Source organism: Pipistrellus hanaki, assembly GCF_964339955.1.
Source record: "Pipistrellus hanaki genome assembly, chromosome: 6".
In the NCBI taxonomy this organism is placed as follows: domain Eukaryota; kingdom Metazoa; phylum Chordata; class Mammalia; order Chiroptera; family Vespertilionidae; genus Pipistrellus; species Pipistrellus hanaki.
In genome coordinates this window covers 69,514,851-69,534,173 of record NC_140508.1, presented here as the reverse complement: position 1 = coordinate 69,534,173, position 19,323 = coordinate 69,514,851, and the positions used below count along the sequence as shown (strand labels likewise).

Genomic DNA, 19,323 nt, shown 5'->3' with positions numbered 1-19,323 from the left:
AAAACACACACATATTTTGTTGGTTTTTTTACAGAGGGGAAGGGAGAGGGACAGAGAGTTAGAAACATCGATGGTCAGCTGCCTCCTGCACACGCCCTACTGGGGATGTGCCTGCAACCAAGGTACATGCCCTTGACCGGAATCGAACCCAGGACCCTCCAGTCGGCATGCCGACGCTCTATCCACTGAACCAAACCAGTCAGGGCTAGACCATGTTTTCTTAAGCAGGAGGGCTGGCTCCTCTTAATCCGAGACGCCCATCTAGAATTGTTATTCCTAGCTGGAGAAAACATTGTCATCACACAGGTGCCAAGCACTCAATTCCTATTTTTTGACAAACCAAGCCCAGTGCTCCCCTGAGCCAGGCACCAGAGAAGGACACTCATGGCTTGGTCCCGCGCCCAAGCCAAGGTACTGCTGCCTGAGTGGCATTCCCTCACACCAGTCTGAGACGTGCCACTCCCCAGGAGCAAGAATAAAGCGAGAAGCGAGACTCCCACGAGGGAGGCTCTCTCCCGCCATACGACCCAGCGCAGCCATGGCCTGGAAAGGCTGCCACCCGCCAGCAGAGGGAATGCCCCTCTCCGCGTCCCAAGTATCGGAAAACACAAAACCCCACGTGGCTCCCCACTCAGTCTCCGGGCCATCTGAGGCTTTACGTGACCTTTACTGTCCGTGTTTCTTAATGCAGTTCGTGGTTAACCTGATCATCTGGGATCCCTTTGAACTGCTCTCTTGAAGCTTGAAAATGACTAACTTTAGGACGGAGACAAACACGCCAGCGCATGCATTTGGGGCAGGATGCTATTTGAGGCGAGGGATGCTGGAAATCTGTGTCACACGCAGCACCAGTCGCCGGGCAACCGGACGCCACGCCAGCTGTACAGAGACTGTCACAGAGCCTGCGGGCAGCCCCGGCTGAGCGGCTCAGGTGGCGGGAGGGAGACGGTTACAGTAGAATGCATCGCCAAGCGTCGCTCTTGGGAACGTTATGTTCTGGAAGTTAAAAATTACATGTAGATGTGAAAAAACAATGAGATCTAAGGTAACATCCACTCAGGAGTCTCATAGCACAACAGCTGTCTTCCCAGGGGGACGTGGGAACACCGTGGGAGGCCGCCAGTGGGGGTACTGTTTAACCCATTGTGACCGATCCGGTTAAAGTCTGCCCCTTAGCTTTGGAGGCGACTCTGTGCGCCGAGCAATGGCAGGTTGGAATAACAATAATAATGTCAGCTCTGTAGGCTGTTCTGCAGACGTTAGCACTACACGCATGAACAGCAAGGCCGCATGGAACACTGCTCGACAAGGTTACCGAGCAGCACACAGAGATGTGCACAAGGTGTCGCTACGCATGTAAAACCGTGTGGAGGAGGACCAGAAGGGAAAAACCAGAGCAGATGACTTGTTAGGGGAGGATTACAGGGAAGATGACAGGCGATTTGCTTTTTGTGATTTCCGCTATTATTTTCAATAATGGAAATTTGGGGAATACCACGGAAGTAGAAGAAAATATACACGTGGGAGACATTTGAGAAGGAATGCAGGCAGCAGCTGGATGCTGGGAGATATAGTTAAATAATTGTAAATAATCTAATTCATGTCCCATAATTACCCTCCCGGGGATTAGGATCCCTGGGTCTTAACCACCGAGGCAGCCTGAGGCCAGGCCGGACTTGTCTGCACCTCCAGAGCAGAGCGGGCTCCCGGGGAGGCTGTGTGTGTAAGATGCACTGAGAGCGCCGGTTCCCGCTAACCTGGCTTCTGGAGCTGGTGGTCCAGTACAGCAGCCGGTGGCCATGTGTGGCTCTTCACCTCACATTAATGAAAATGAAATACAACTGGAAATGCATCGAACATATCCTCCAATCACGTGAACACATTCCGGTTACTCAATGTGCCCACGGGGTGAGTGGCTACCAAATATGACGGCCCAGACGCAGGGCGTTGTCACCATCAGCCCCAGGCGGTTAGGAACCGCTCCGGGCCCTCCGTGGGAGCGAGACGGGCCCGAGGGCCAGTGCCCAGCATCTCTGTTCATTTACCCCTTTCTTCGTAATGGCTCTCAGACCAGAAAACTCAGCCCACGAGAGTGAAGGGGGCAGAAGAAACTCGCTTCTTGACCAGGGAGCCCCACTAGGTACAAGCACTGCAGGCTCCAGCCTGAGGGGCCTCAGTAGCATTCTTCCCACAGACCGCAGCCCCCCTCGGGAAGAACAAGCTGGCAAGGTACGTCAACCTTTTCTGCCGGGTTCTAGAACTCTCTGTGGAAGGCAGACATCTCCGGTCGGGGTACCGTGTGCTACAGGGTTGCTAAGCAGTCGGCATTTTTATTTCTGAATGCAGAGAGCAGTTGACTCGAGTCGGTGCCACAGGTACCCATGACAAGCAGCCCACGGTGGTGGATGAGGGATGGGACACCCAATTGCTCCAACTCTTCTACCTCTCATTATCAGGCAAGTCCATGGTTAACGAAGGCCTGTCTCTCAGAACCTGGTCTGTCCACAGGGGGCGCTCGTGCATTAGTTACAGCCCTGTAAACTCATACACCAGTCAACAGCCCGCACCCCTACAACATTCCAAAAAGAAAGCACCCGCCTACTGCACAATAGATGCACTGTCCTCGTGATCAAGTTTCCCATTTCCCCCAAGAGGGGCTCCTGTCGAGTTTCCTCCAGCTCGGGCACGCGGGCCCTCTGCCCGGAGACCAGCACCACCGCCGGCTCACGCCTCCCATCCGGTGTGCAGGTGTCCGTGCTTCTAGGTACCCGTCTGCTTCTCCCCGCAAAGGCCTTTCCAGTTCCTCTGCCCCAACTCAGCCCTCGAGCCAGCGCAGGCCCCCGAAGAATCCGGCTGCTTGGACACCCCCTGGGGAGAGGGTCTACAAGAAAATGAATTGTGTTCATTTCACATGATTTTGTACCTGCATGCTTCACTGGGTTCACTACCAAGGCAACTCCTTACAAGTCCACGCTTCTGTCGGAGGAGAACTTTAGTCTCTCTCCTACATGACTTTACTTTAAAACGATTACCAACCGTAATGTTTATCACCAAGAAACCGCAAAGGCAAACGGGGGACGTCACCCAGGGATGCGAGCTTGTAAAGCTCGCCGGGTACAGTTTGGAGAATGGCCGAAGAACGGAGTTCCAATTTTATCATTCCAGAAAGAAAGCAGCACATATATTCCCCCATTCCTTTATCCCCCCGACGGAAAAGCGCTGCTGCTGGGGGGAAAGAAGCAAAACGAGAGAGGTTTGGAGCGCCTTTGGTGAAATGCAGGGCGCTAGGCTGAGCCAGGCTGAGCCAGGACAGTGAAGGCTGAGGGGGCGGGGGGGGGGGGGGGAGCCTCTGGAGATGGCTTTCCAAACACTGCCATCTGGTGGAGCTTTGGTTAATTGTTCCTTTGTTCTGGGCAGCCCTGATGTGAACCTGGAGACTCGGTACCAGAGGGAAAGAACTGAAGTCTCAGACACAAACCCCAAACCGGACAGGGAGGCACCCCGGGTCTCCACCTCCTTTCCGAGACACCCCATCGCTCTCCATTGTCAAGTCAACAGAGCAGTTGCCTTGGTTTTTAACAAGATCAGACGATCGCTCACCGTTAGAAACGTCTCTTCCTCCACGTATCCTTCATTAGATCTCTAAAAGTAAGTAGACTTTCATTGGCTTGCCCACTTTTAGAGGAATTGCTCCTAGCCGTTAATTAGCCCTCAGTACCCGTGGGATGTGGGATAGAGTTTGAGAAATAACGTTCCAACCAAGCGTGTGTGCGCAACTATTTGCATTGGTTGTATCGTATCGTGCCATTTTGAGGATACCTTTATGACCAAGGTATTAGTAATAGTCCAATTCAACCTGCAAACGACTTCATCTGTACGTCACACTAACGTGATGGACATGGAAACCTTACCTTGGGCATCCGGGCTCTCTCCCCGGCTGTCGCGATGAACTGTTCCTCTGACAGGGGGGATGCTGGAACAGAAAGAACAGAAAGAGAAGAGTGAGCATGTAGCACGGTGAAGGCACAGCAGCAAAGAGTTATCATTTCGTTCACCGGGTGTGAACATTGGATAGAGCATTGGCCTGCGGACTGAAAGGTCCCGGGTTCGATTCTGGTCAAGGGCATGTACCTTGGTTTGCGGGCACATCTCCAGTAAGGGGTGTGCAAGAGGCAGCTGATCGATGTTTCTCTCTCATCGATGTTTCTAACTCTCTCTCTCTCTCTCTCTCTCTCTCTCTCTCTCTCTCTCTCTCTTCCTCTCTGTTAAAAAAAAATTTGCTTTCTCTATTCGAATTGACTATTTCTCTTTAAGGTGGCTCAAGGATAAGACAGTGAACGGATGAAGGGCAGATCCAAGCTCCAGGTCGTGAGGGTCCAGTGTCAGGGGTGGGGTGGATGGAAACTGGGGAGGCTCATGCTGATGCTGCTCACAAGGCGCTAAGATGCAGGCAGGATCCCTGAGGGTCTTCCCCGTCCCCGAGAAACAAGTTAGAAATGACCCGCTCCACCCTCCGCCTGAGCCTTTCCCCACACACGACGCTGCTGTGCTTCCTGTGCACGGCTGTGTCAGAAATGCCTTTGGTGCTTCGTTTAAAATCAACTGCATAACCACAGAGCGTGTGTGGTAGGCCCGACCTCAGGGGGTGGATCCCAGGCATGGTTCTGGAGATGCCACTCAGAGAGGATCTTAAGAAAGGGAGGTCCGACCAGCATGGCTCAGTGGTTGCAAGCTTGATCCCAGGTAGGGGGTGTGCAGGAGGCAGCTGACCAATGATTCCCTCTCACCATTGATGTTCCCCCCGCCCCCCCCCACCTCTGAACATGGTAAGTAGAAAAAAATGCAAATAAATGGTAAGTGCCGAGAGAGTAAAAGTAAAGGTGACAGCTGAGTTTTCACTGATACACCAGTCAGTAAGGGACCTCAAAAGAATCTAGTGAACAAAATAAACTGAAGAACAAAACAGATCCAGAGACACTGAAACATGCAATAGACTGATGTATTTCAGAAGGTGGAGGGAGGGGTATGTGGGAAGAGACTAAATAAATAACTTATATGCATACATGCATAGCCCATGGACAAACATTAGTTCAGAGAAAGCTTGGGGTTGGGGCAGGAGTCGGGTGAAGAGGGTTAACAAGGGGAAAAGGGGGACATATTTGTAATATTTTGAACAATAAAGTTTTTTTTTTTAAAAATCAGAAAATTTAACATGAATGGTTTCAAGAACTGCATCTGGTAACCTGACACTTTTCCCCTTCAGATAGAACAGGTAGAATTTCTTTATGTGTTTTACAACAGAATTTAATTTTATGGGTATTTCATCTCCTCCCCTCCCCCCAATTTATAGAAAGTTGGTAAAACTAAGAAAATCAGTTTAAAGAAAATCTCTTTCTACCCATGCTCATTTTTTTTCCTGAGCCTGCCCATCTCCTAAAAATATTTACTGAATCCGAATCAAATGTTCCCTTGCCCTCTTTTCCTGGCACCATAGCTGCAGGGTGCCGGTCACCAAGCTGGGAAGCAAGAGCAGACGGTTCCTAGTAGTTTATCTATAAACCAGATAATTAGCCCTTAGAAACCCCAGGCCTGGCTGCACACAACTGGCCCTTTTCCGCTCTCTGACAACAACCCATTGCTAATGTCCAACAGCTGCAGTGGATCTGTCTGGAGAAGAATGAGATCATTTAATGAACACCCCGGCACAGGCCATCTCACACACTTTGTCTGATTTAATCCTCAAAGCCCATCTTATGACAAATGAAGAAAAACAAGGCTCAGCATAGGGAACAGTTTGCCCAAATATCACGCAGCTGGGTCCTAATGTGTCTGATGGATTCCAGTATCAGCTCTCCCCTCCACAGTACAGGCCTGAAAAGCCAGCCCCTTGCCGTTGATATGAAATGCCTGGAGAGCGATGGCTCCGGGATATAGTAGGTGCTCAATAAGACAACACCTTGCAAGGGTGAAAGTCTAGGGCCCCCTCTAGTGAGGGTGGCAGGGGAGACAACAGTTTTTTTTTTTTAATTTGTTTTTTTCCTTTCCTGTGGTGTTTAGTAGATGTAGAGCAGTTATTGTCTATGAGTTTCACACTTTATATATAAAGACTAGATGCCCGATGCACGAAGATTCGTGCAAGAATGGCTACCGGCCATTCCCCTGGCTACCGGCACCATCTTCACTCGGGCCAGAACCACTTTCTCCCTCAGGCCCCGAGCCACCTTTCTGCCTTCCCATGCTGCCCAGAGGCGCCCTGCCCCTGTGTATGCAAATTAACCCACCATCTTTGTTGGGTTAATTTGCATGCTCACTCCTGATTGGCTGATGGGCATCAGGAAGGTATGGTTGATTTGCACCTTACTCTTTCATTAGTATAGATCAACTCAAAATGGATCGCTACATAAATGTAAAATGTAAGAACCATGAAACATTCAGAAAAAAGAGAACAATCTTGGGAATCTAGGGCTTGGCAAAGAGTTCTTGGCCTTGACCCCCAAAACAATCCATAAAAGGGAAGATTGATAACTTCATCGAAACTTAGAACTTTTGCCCATGTGAAGTAGATGTAAATATAAGCTTTAAATTAGGAGAAAATATTAGCAAACTACATATCTGACAAAGCACTAATGTTTAGAATCAAGAACTTTCAAACTTCAACAGTAAAAAACAAACAAACCCCCAAACAATTGGAAAATGGGCAAAATACATGAACAGACGTTTAACTGAGGAAAATATACACATAGCAAATAAGCACATGAATTGATATTCAACATCATTAGCCACTAGGGAAGAGAAAATTAAAAACCATATCATGAGAGATCACTCTACACTTAACAGAATGGCTAAAATAAAGGGTGACAACATGACAGGCTGATGAGGATGAGAAGAAGCTAGATCATTCACTGATTGCTTGTGAGAAGGTACAATGGTTCAGGTACTCTGGAAACATTTGACCTTTTTTTTTTAAAAACAAAACAAAACAAAACACAACTAAATATACAACCCACTAATTGTACTCCTGGGGATTTCCCCAAAGAAGTTAAAAACTTATGTTTATAGCAAATTTCTTCACTGTGGTAAAAAGCTGGACACAACCCAGATACCCTTTGACTGAAGGGTCCCAGGGCATGTATCTTGGTTGTGGGCACATCCCCAGGAGGGGGTGTGCAGGAGGCAGCTGATCCACGTTTCTCTCTCATCGATATTTCTGACTCTCTATCCCTCTCCCTTCCTCTCTGCAAAAAACCAATGGAATATATTTAAAAAACACACACACACAAACAAATAAATTGTGGTACAGCCATACCATCGGCACCTAAGAGATATGGCAGAATGGGAAAAAAGGGCTGTAAAATTATTTCCGGTCATGCCACGCCACGGAAAAGTTAAGAGCTCTCTCTCTGTCGTGCTTTGTCCCACCACCGAGGCCTCTGATCAACGCGAGGGCCAAGCCCTCCCCTCACAGAGACGGGAACTGCGCCTCCCCAGCTGCTCCCAGCTTTTCCAAGACTGTCCCCCCCAACCCCCCTGGTGACCCAAACCCCCTTTCCTCTCGGGGCTGATGAAGCTATCTTCGGATTTTCACAATGAACTGCATCCTAGATTCCGACCCCCCTCCAGCCACTTAGCAAAACGGAATCACTCCAGTTGCATATCACATTCTTCAGTGTGGGAGGCCCGGAGCTTTCTAGAAATACAGCAGCTTGTCAGCTTGCCCAGAAGGTCACAGGCTATTAATCCTTCGCTGATCCTCCTCCTTAACAGCTTCCAGGGAGCCCGCCCCTGCCAGCACCTCCTCCATTAGCTCCTCCGTCTCCAGCTGGGCTCTGGGCCTTCCCCAGGGCATGGGGGGTGGGCCAGGGCCTCTCCAGTCCAACGCCCCCGGAGGGTTGGGGAGGTGATGGGGTGGGGGGGGCATGACTGTTGGGAAGTACTGAGCTGAGCACCCAGCAGGGAAACCAGAACCAAATGAGAGTATCTGGCAAGTAACGGGGTGCAGTCACACTGAATGGCGGGCACTGAGTGTGGTACAGAACATGCCTCCATGACAGTGGTCGGCAAACTCACCAGTCAGCAGAGCCAAATAGCAACAGTACAACGGTTGAAATTTCTTTTGAGCGCCACATTTTTAAAACTTAAACTATATAGGTAGGTGCATTGTTATTAACTTCATTAGGGTACCCCTAAGCTGGCCTTGGCTAAAAACTCAAGGGGCCAAAGAGCCGCATGTGGCTCGAGAGCCGCAGTTTGCTCACCACAGCTCTGAGGCAAACGACCAAAGGAATTGTGTATTTTAGGGCTTCTGGAAAATTTTAGTTGGCGGATAATGGGATTTGGGTGGTAGATGTTAAGAAGAGCAATGATATTACGAACGTATGGTTCTGTGATTTGGGCTTCTATTAAAAAAAAAAAAAATCACCAGAAACTACCTAACGGGCGAGCTATACGACAGCAGGAATCCAGGACTTTCCACACAAACTGGGCCTCACCCTCCTGTCTCAGAACCCCCCTCTATCCATCTGCTGCTTCCCATCATGGGCGCACCCTGCCCTTTCCATTCGAGATGGAACATTCATGGCGCTAAACTTACAAAAGTAAAATCCTAAAGGAAAAATGACGTGAGACCAACTGCACACAGGAGCAATGCACATGCGTTATCGGTCCGGGAAGGTTTCCCTCGCACTTTCATCCATTTCTCATCGGCTGTCCTTGAACATAAAGCAGTTGGCCTAGAACTATGGTCGTCAAACTCATTAGTCAACAGAGCCAACTATCAACAGTACGACGGTTGGGATTTCTTTGGAGAGCCGATGTGTTTAAACTTAAAACTATATAAATAGGTACATTGTTAGTAACTTCATTAGGGTACTCCTAAGCTGGCTTTTGCTAAAAACTCAAGGGGCCAAAGAGCCGCATGTGGCTCGCGAGCCGCAGTTTGCTAGAAGAATGGCCCTTTCCCCGTGGGTGTGGTTGCCAGTGAAACGGAGCAGAATGTTTGTGGAGCAGGGAAGCAGCGCCGAGATGCACTTGCAGAGCTGAGGGTCAAATTCCGTGTGTGGGTCCTCGTGGAAACCATGCTTCGTATCTGTCCTCTCTTTTTTTGTTGTTGTTTCTCTAATATATTTATATTGAATTCAGAGAGGAAGGGAGAGATGGAAGCATCCATGATGAGAGAGAATCATTGATTGGCTGCCTTCTGCACGTCCCACACTGGGGATGGAACCCACAACCTGGACATGTGCCCTAGAGCAGATTTGAACCTAGGACCCTTCAGTCCTCCGGTTGATGTTCTATCCGGAGCAAAGCCGGCTAGAGCTGTCTTGTCTTGACAGTAACATATTTAAAATGTTGGAAAGGTAACCTGAGAGATCTAAGTAAGACTGACAGTGACTAGAGGGTGGCTACAACCTTGCTCAGAAGACGGTGGGAACCATACTGGTGTTCGGTGACTGTGTAGCTATGGGAAACCATCGGAGGCAGGCCTTCTGGTCTCTGCCTGGATGTGGGGCAGCCCCATACAGCCCACACCAGCCTGGGCCGGCCGTTCTGTTTCCCCATGTCTTCCCTGATCTCCCATAGGACAGGAGGCCTCTTCCCATCTCAGACCAGACCCGCTGCTGGAGAGCTGAGCCTCCAGCACGCACAGCCTCTCTGGGACAAGGGAGCTCAGGAAGGCTTCTGAGTCAATGCTTTTGTTTTGTCTGTTAATCCTCACCTGAGGATATTTTTTTCCCCAAATTGTTTTTAGAGAGAATGGAAAGGAGGGGGGAGAGACAGAAAAAGAGAGACACATCGATTGGTTGCCTCCTGTACGCACCCTAACCAGGGCCAGGGATCAAGCCTGCAACCGAAGTACATGCCCTTGACCAGAATAGAACCCGGGACCCTTCAGTCCGAGGGCCAACGCCCTATCCGCTGAGCCACACTGGCTAGGGCTGAGTAAATGCTTTTTAAAAGTATGTCTGCTGTGCTAGAAACCACGCTACTTTCCTATGTATTTTGAGGGGAGCCAACGGCACACTCCACGTGTTAAGTAGAATTTTGCCACTCTGCCCGTTCCAATTTAACTAAATAATCCTAATGGACTATCAAAACCTTCTTTTCCTTATGTTTTCAAAAACGTGTGTATTCTCCAGAGAGAGAAAATGTAGCCCCCATGGCATGTTCTATTACATTTTATTCTAAGAGAGATGGATTAGGGGCCACCGTTTGGAGTCCGGGGCTGACCTGGGGAAAGGGTAGGTACCGGTGAGAGGCCTCCTCCATGAGGCTGGAGGCGCACATGAACCGAGGTGTGAATTGCACTCTAAGCGGAGCTGGGACGAGACCCAGGTCCCCAGACAATCAGTTCAAACGGGCTCCTTAGTATAATAAGAACCAGAGGAAGGTGCCTGACTTGCCAAGATTTTAAGAAGAGATCCCTGTTCTGAGAGGAGATCCCTGTTCTGAGAGGAGATCCCTGTTCTGAGAGGAGATCCCTGTTCTAAGAGAGATCCCTGTTCTGAGAGGAGATCCCTGTTCTGAGAGGAGATCCCTGTTCTGAGAGGAGATCCCTGTTGGAGTGAGGGGGCAGTGAGAGACAGCCATTTCTCTTCTTAACTCCTGCTTGGTTTTCTCCTGAACCTTTGGATGCTGTCGCTTCCTCTCTATCACTCCTCTCACGCTTTGCATTTGGAATAATTTTAATTTGCTCCTTTAATTTTTTCATCTCTAGAATGTCTACGCAGGACCCTTCGTCACAAACATGGGCATCATGTTTCATAGATTGATCCAAAGGTGTAGAGAAGTCTCTCAACGAATGTTCCACAAACGAGCAGAACAGTAACCAAGCCCAAGAGGAGTATTTAACATTTTATCTTATTTATTTATTTTTTCAAAAGGGTAGGTGACAGTTTTTATTATTACAAAAGCAAGTATTTTTAAACTTGTCACTTGAGTAATTGCAAGAGCAGACTAAGGGCTTAATCCTCACACAGGCACCAAGTCAGGCACAATAGGTAGCTACAAATCATAAGAAAAAGGTTTCTTTACCTTGGATTTCCCCAATTCCTACCTATAGCATGCTGCCATGCTTTGGAATTAATTTTTTTTTTTTTTTAAACCAGCAAACCTAATTAGACCCCTAACCCACTCTTTTTTAAATGAGAACGAGGTATTAACCTGCTGTCTAGTGGAAACGAGACTAAACCTTGACCTGAAAGAGATCCACATTTCCTTTAGAACACATGTGTCAAACACAAGGCCCGCGGGCCAAATCCAGCCCGCCAGGCCTTGCAATGTGGCCCGCACCGCGCTGTCATCACTGCACTCCGCTGTCAGTTTATGACATTGTCAGTTTATGACTGTTCAGTAAACCATTCGGTCCGCGATTTAGGCTGGATTTTAGATTTTGGCCCCTTCTCTGATTGAGTTCGACACCCCTACTTTAGAACAATCAGCAGAAACTAGCTAAGATGTGTTGATTTGAGAGCCCAATGCAAGTTCTTAAAATGCAGCCCTCCTAAGCTCGGACCTGTTTCACCTAATTCATGTGGATGGTCACCTGAGGAATGCAGGAGCTCAGGGCAGCAGGAGAGGAGGCAGCAGGGACTTGGGTTGACATCAGAAGCACTAAGCTAATGTGCCTGGCAGAGGGGAGTATTTAACAATTTAAAACAACCCCCACCCCCTCACATGTGGAAAACAAACCAGAAAATGCGCCTGGGTTTCAGCTCCCAGTAGCAACCCCAAACACACACCAGGAAGCCTCACAGGGGAAGAGCCGGGAAGCACCTCTGCACAGTGGGACAGGCCCACGCCTGCGGGGAGCTATGACTCAGGGATGGAGGCCTCAGCTCCCTGTAAGGATCAGCCACCGTCCTGCCCATCCCTCGGAGCTCACCTGCGTCAGATTGCTCAACAGGGTGCACTCCGAAGGTGTCAACTGACACACAAGACCACACCCAACGCCCCGGGTCTGGGCACTGGACCGTGCACAGCATTCGGACCGAAAGCCTGACACCAGCTCCAGAGAGGAGCCCGACATCAGCTCCAGGGAGGAGCCTGACACCAGCTCCAGAGAGGAGCCTGACACCAGCTCCAGAGAGGAGCCTGACACCAGCTCCAGAGAGGAGCCCGACATCAGCTCCAGGGAGGAGCCTGCCTGACTCAGCCTCATTGCACCGGAGGGAGCGGGTGTCCGCGGGGAGCAGTCCAGCGAGGACTGGGGAGGGGGGGCCGCACATTCTGGCTGTAATTGTGCTCCTGGGTCTGAGGGGCTGATTGTGAGATTGGCGGGGACGCGGTACCAGGAGCCTCTGGGCCCGTTCGCCTGAGACAAACAACAGCCTGGCGGGACACAAGCGTCTTGTCTCTGGAGACAGTTGGACTCCAAAGCCCTCACCAGCTTCCTGCTCCTTCCACACTGCAGCCTGGCTGCCCGCCCGCCTTCCCCGAGTTCACAAAGCAGCCAATTCCACCAGGAGAGACCCATGGTCCCCGGACACTCCGAAAGCTCCCTGAGTCCAGCGGTGGAGGAGTGCTGATGGGCGCTTGGAAACATCAGTCTGGAGGGGAACACCAGTGTCCTCTGTCTGTAGTGTTAAAAGAAATATAGGTGTGTGTGTGTGTGTGTGTGTGTGTGTGTGTGTGTCACGGGTACCATGCTTTGCTTTGACTGCATGCTGGATGGAAGGCAGAATGGGGGGGTGGGGCGGGTCCACCTGAGATTGTATAGATAAGAAATGTATAGATAAGAGAAAGACAAGTATCATGTGATCTCACTCGTATGTGGAATCTAATGAACAAAATAAACTGATAAACAAAATAGACCGGAGACTTAGAAGCACAGAACAGAATGAGGAATCTCAGAGGGCAGGTGGGGGAGGAAGGTGGGGGAGAATAGGGAGGAAGGGAGTGGGGAGAGGAGGGCGGGGTGGGGGATGGGAAGAGATCAACCAAAGAACTTGTATGCGTATATGCATAACCCATGGACACAGACAGTGGGGTGGTGAGGGCCTGGGGTGGAGGTGGAGCTAGGAGGGGGTCATTGGGGGGAAAAGGGGGACATGTGTACCAGGTAATACTTTCAACAATAGAGATAAAAAAAAAAAAAAAAAAAAAGGAGAAAGATGAGTTTTTCAAATGGAGAAGGGACCTGTGGTCGGACTCGAGAGAAAACCACGGTAACACCTGATGAATTAGAAGCCGCTCAGCAGCATACCCCCTCCCGTTTTCCAGCCCCCACCCCTGTTCCCCCACCCCCGGTCCCCGTCTCCTGTCAGGTCACCACGGTCTCTGCGCGGCGCCCCACACGCGCCTGCACCCCCAGCGTAGCCTGCCTTTCCTCCCGGAACACGGGTGTTGAACAGAGAGTCGCACGTTAAGCAAAAGGGACCAAGTGCCCAATAATTCCGGAATTGTGTGCAGAGAGAGGCGCATGCTGCCCCAGGCCCACCCCCCTGTTTGCAGCAGTAAAACCTGCCGCCAAAGGGACCGACCTGCCGCCCCCTGACCCGGAGCCCTACCCGAGGAGGCCTCTTCCCGGCCTGGAAGGGAAGGGTCATCTGTGTCTCTTGGGCTGGAAGCAGCGGAGCCGGGACGATGGGACAGCTCTGGAAAGCGAGCTCTGACCGGGCGGCCCGGTAACTTATTACAACAACTTCTCACAACGGTGCGCAGGGATCCACAGAGCCCCTCCGCGGCGCCAGCCCATTTATGTGCGGGAGGGAGGCCCACGTGCTCTGCGGGATGGAAGGTAACGAGCCGCCCTCCCCTCCGGACCTGGCCAATCGGGGCCGGGCCGAGGGGAGGGAGGTGTTCCAGAAGATGCTTCTCAGCTGTGAGCGCCTGACCGTGGCACCTGTGGACCTCATGAGGCCGCAGATTTTCATCGAGAAAGCCTGGGGGGAGCCCGGGGTGCCCATTGGTGCTGCTGGTGCTCCTGGTCCGTGGAGCCTCTTCTGAGCGGCAAGGACCTAGCCCGGTGGTCGGCAAACTCCTTAGTCAGCAGAGCCAACTAGCAACAGGACAACGATTGGAATTTCTTTTGAGAGCCACATTTTTAAAACTTAAACTCTATAGGCAGGTCCGTTGCTAGTAACTTCATGAGGGTACTCCTAAGCTGGCCTTGGCTAAACACTCAAGGGGCCAAAGAGCCGCCTGTGGCTCCTGAGCCGCAGTTTGCTGACCACGGACCTAGAGGCAGTGCCATGTGAGAGGAGGCCAGGCTGAGCTGAGGGTCCGGGCGGAAGGATGAGCAGACAGCGGAGCCACAGGCTCACGCCGGGCGTGGGAAAGGCCTCGGCGTGCGGGCGGGGAAACATCGATGTGGAAGGTGACTGCCCCGGAGTACCCGCCGTGAGAGTCTACCCCAAGGGGAGGCAGTCTTGGCGATCGCGGCGGTAAGATGCGGAGGCGTCCCCTCCTGCCCGCCCTCATCTCTCTCAGACTCTCACTAACGACGGAATGGCCACGCAGCTTCTTCCGATCTGGGCCTGTGTGCCTGGGCAAGATACACCACCACCCAGTGACTTACTGCAACGGTGCGCAGCGAAGCATTCGGGAGGAATAGCGTGGGGTTCTGGCAGAGGAAAGCCAGCCACCCAGTCACCCAGGAACCCAGGCACCCAGCAACCCAGCTACCCAGCCACCCACTCACCCAGCCACCCAGCCACTCAGCCACCCAGCCACCCACTCACCCAGCCACCCATCCAGCCCCCTAGCCCCCCAGCCCCCCAGCCCCCCAGCCACCCTTGTGTCTTGTGACCTCACAGCGCAGTCGGGGGTGGGGTGTGGGGGTGAGGGGACTCCCTGCTTGGTGTCCTTGGAGCAAGTCTCTCCCCAGCGGGAGCTTCCCACTCCCGAGGAGCAGGAAGGAAAGCTGAGGTTGCCTTGGGCCACAGCCATGACCCGCAGGTCATGTGCTCCGTGGTTCAAAACAAGCATCCCCTTTCCCCCCAGTGAGGCAGGGGACCGCGTCGGAGGCTAGTCCCCGCCAGCCCTGCCTGAGGCAGGTCACTACAGACATGCACCACGAAGACCCACACGTGACTTAATTGGGTTCTTAGGAGAATGTGGTGAGGCGATGGCAGACTCCACTGCCTCCACCGGACAGATGGGAAAACGGCTGGGAGATGCTGCCCGGGGAGGCCAGTGACATCTCCAAACCAGTGTAAACCTCAGCCCTTCTGTGCCCTCACTGCGATTCCAGAATCCTTCCCCTGATCCACCATCCTCACTTCCTAAAAACAAACATGCTGGCATGAGGAAGTGCAGCGTTGGAACTCAAAAGGAACTTAAATCAATGGAACTTTTAAAAAATGACTTCTGAAAGCTTACAACTTCACAAGGGTTGACTGGAATGGGCCATAGGCTCAAACTGCATGCATTTGTTCCGTTTTAGAGGAACCCAGGCTTAAAAATATACAAATATACGAATGTGTGGTATTGGCATATGAGCCTCCTTGGGTAAGTTACAACGTCAAGAACGTGAAAGAGATTTGTTGGAGATCTGAGGGCCAGGTTATACCTGCCACCTAACTTATAGGTTATTAATCAAGGGCAACCCAGACTCCTCTTCACAATCGGCTGTCGAGTTAGTGCACCTTTGGGAGTCAGACTTACATTTACATTGGTCTTATTTTAGAAAGGATCATTCAGGATTTTCATATAGATGAAGTAGAAATACAATAGTTCCGTATTTTGAAGGTATTTGCTCAAAAAAGAAACCATTCCTTCTTAGGTGTTGAAAGAGTTTGCTAAAGATTATTTGAACATGGCAGCAAACAAGAAGCCCCATGTCTGTGAGAAACACTGGGTCATGTGGTTCAGGGCTTCTCAAACTTTAATGTTTTACCTCCGGGCATGGGTACAGTGAGGAGTGGGGAGCTTTGGGGGCGGCATGGAGTTCTGATTTTAAGGAGTCCCAGGGGGTGCTAGTGTTGCAGGTGCTGGGACCGCGCTTGGCTGTGCGGGCGTCACTGCAGGCCCCTGGGAGGAAATTTCAGTGGCTTGAGCTGAGACTGAACTTTGATGAGCCACATTCCAGCAGTTGATGTGTTTCTCATGTTGCTCCACTTGAGCCAACAAGTTACCTATTGACGTATCTATTCTATTAAAAACTCGGTGAAGCCCAGCCAGTGTTGTTCAGTGGTTGAGCATAGACCTATGAACCAGGAGGTCATGGTTCAATTCCCAGACAGGGCACATGCCAGGGTTGCAGGCTCAATCCGAAGTAGGGGGCCTGCAGCCGATTAATGATTCTCTCTCATCAATGATGTTTCTATCTCTCTCTCCCTCCCTTCCTCTCTGGAATCAATAAGAACATATTAAAAACAACAACTCTGTGAAATAGAAAGGACCTGAAAACACCTGACATAATAAAAATAATTTTCTTGTTCTAGTTTTATTTTTTTTATTTATCCTCTTAATTAAGCATATTGTGCAGAAAACTTCATAAAATGGTTTGATTTTTTTTTTCTTTAGTAGGTGAAGATAGCTCAGACTTTTTAATTTATTATCCCAGAAAGGCAGTCTCAGGTAAGATCTTTTACAGACCAGGAAAGCTTGTCATTGTGTTGTCTCGGATGGAATAAGAATAGGGTCACAAAATTTAGCAAAAAAAAAAAAAAAAAAAAAAAAAAAAGAGAGAGAGAAAGCAACATTGAAACTCCAGTTAACAGCATCCCCAAATAATGTGATGTCCAGTTACATTTGAGAAAAGACTAATTTTTTTTAGTATGAGTATATCCCATTCAATATAAGAGACATACTACACTAAAAAAAGAAAAAAATCATTGTGTATCTGAAATTCAGATTTAAAAATGAAATCAGATTAAACTAAGATTAAAGGATTAATTTTTTAAGTATGAGTTTATCCCATTCAATGTATGGGACATATTTATGGGACACACCACCGTTTTTCAAAATTCAAACTTAACAAATGTCCTGTATTTTATCTAGCAACCCTCGGCACCAGACTTGGAAGCACTGACAGAGCCGGTGCCGGGTGGAGAGTTAACAGACCCGCTGAGAGTATCCTTTAAGCCTTCCAGCAGCTCAGAGAATTGCTTTCTGGATCTGCCAGTCCCACAGAGCACTTGGCTATTCCTCCTGCCGATTTGGGGGAACTCCTTTTAGGAGATTTGTGCCCAGAAGACCACACTTAAAAAAAAAAAAAATCATAATAGAGGCCAAGCCGGAAGTTAAACGGAACAAGTCTTATCTCAACAGCTGCCTCCCAGCAAGGACCAGGTGGGGCGAGGCCGGAGAGAGTTTTCCAGCTCCCTCTCTCTCCCACTGAGGGCTGCAGAAGCTGGTGGGAATCAGAGGCTGTGGGGTCCTGGTTAGACTCATGAGAGGGTCTTCTGAGTGGAGCACATTTTGGCAAGCTAATAGGCTGTAAAAGGATGTTTGAAAGAAAGAAGGTACATGGAAGGTGTTGCAGGCATGCTCCCACCTCTGGCCTGGCCGCGGTTGAAGGAGGCCTCGCCCAGTGAGAAGGGAGAGTCTAGTGCTCTGATTTCACATCCGTGTGCACACCCGACTGTACTGCATTGGCGGCGGGAAAACATATTTAGTAAGAATGTGAAATCTACGTGATGGTAAGGGAGGAGAGGTGAGTTCACTTAAGGGGCTGCTTACCTGGTCAGCATGGGAGTTCCACAACCTACCTCCCCTGCCCACTCCCCCCTGTCAGGAACACTGCTGGGTTATCTGGGGGTGTGTGTGTGTGTGTGTGTGTGTGTGTGTGTGACTTACTGCCAACAAGTCCTGAATGGAAATAAGCACGCCTACTTTGTTTGTTTGTTTGTCTTCAGAAATGATTTAGCTGATCTCAAGGACCTCAAACGTTACGCACATTGCATGGCAGATGCTGCCTTGTTTGACTTAGTGGGAAAGGAACTCCTCTTTTTCCAATCTTCACTTTCGTGTCTTTAGGCTGCAGGTGTACTGATCCCGGAAGGGATGAGGGGGGCACCAGCTCTGGGCGACCCCTAAAGTTGCTCTATTCATCTCAGTGAGAAAATGGTCCGTGGCTTCACCAGTCCTCAAAAAGAGGAAGTTCTCTCAACGGAAGGAAATTTTATAAAAGGCGACCCTTACAAAAAAAAAAAAGTTCCTGTCAATGCACCTATTGTCCTTCCAGATGTTCTTTGTAGAATCTTCAGAGGAATCTGCCCACCCTTGGGCGGAAGGCAAATAATTTGAAGACCAGAATCTGATCTATTTTTAAATTTGGGAATTTCAAACTAAATTGCCCCTGGCATAATGCCAGCCTTTAGTGATGAGACTCTATGCGTATCTGCTTGTTATTTAATGATCACCGCCTTTATAAGTAGATAGCAATTTACCTTAAATATGTACTTGTGAAGTGTGTGGCTTGGTGGATCTGGTTTGCTGGAAGCACATTTTCCAGTGCTTCTATCCTCTAAAGCGCTGGTCTAACAAACCACAGTTTAGAGTGCTTCTCTGGCCAGTTCTGGGTGCCGGTGGGGAGCAAACGTTGTCTGCAATGAACAGATTGGAAATATGACAGCCAGATTTTTCTGGCGGAGGAGAATACATTCACTTTGGGCGGCTGCAGGTGACTACGTAAGAGTTGGATCGCATCTTTGCATCAGCTCTCCAGTAGGTGGTACTGCAGAGAGCCTCCCAACCTTGGAATGTGCTGAGGAGGAGAACGGGAAGGTGAGTCAGAGGACCAATTATTCAGGATGCTGGACAGGGCCCTTGAGCTCCTGGGTTGGCGCAAATGCCCTTGAAGGGCCCTTGAGAGAGCTTTGCTTCTATGACTTGGGCAAGGATTTAAACAGCCAGGTAAGAAGCAAACGGTGGCTCAGAATGCTCGGGGTGGGCCTAGTCCCAAGATGATTGTGGAGTAAAACCAGTGCGAGCATGCCATCTGCGAAGAGGTTCTCCTATCTGAAGGAGGGAGGGGGGCATTAGAACTGGGCTCGTACCGCCAACGCCTCTGAGCGGTGTGACATCAAAACCGATTCCAGAAGCGTGCAGCGTGACGTCATAGGAACCGGCAAAGGCTTGGTACCCCAGGTTTCTCACCTCGGCATTGCCCCCTTGGAAGATCGCTTACGCTCTGGGCTTTCTTGTGCTATTTGGCACGTGGGAATCCTATTTACCCCATTCTGCGTAGGCCCTGCTATGTTACTAAGACTGGAGGGCGGGATACATTTAAGGTAATAAGACCGGGCAGTTCTCATCGGTTCTCGAAAACTTCAGAGCTTCCAAAGCTGAGATGGCGCCCTTTCGTTCTACCTCCCCCTTCTGTCCCACCTGTAAATGTTGCAGAGCTGGGTGTCAGCCACCCTCTGAGGAACAGTTTCT

At 50.1% G+C, this 19,323-nt stretch overlaps 1 protein-coding gene across 2 annotated transcripts in view; it reads right to left on the bottom strand.

The window, feature by feature from the left end:
- Positions 1 to 19,323, bottom strand: part of MAPRE2 (microtubule associated protein RP/EB family member 2) — a 106,199-nt gene that overhangs the window by 82,782 nt on the left and 4,094 nt on the right. For both annotated transcript variants that reach the window (XM_084888372.1, XM_084888371.1), the window contains exon 2: positions 3,912 to 3,973. Coding sequence is in view for 1 of the 2 variants with exons in the window: in XM_084888371.1 (XP_084744497.1) it covers positions 3,912 to 3,973 (62 nt within the window). In the remaining variant the exon portion in view is untranslated. The remainder of the gene's footprint in view (positions 1 to 3,911; positions 3,974 to 19,323) is intronic.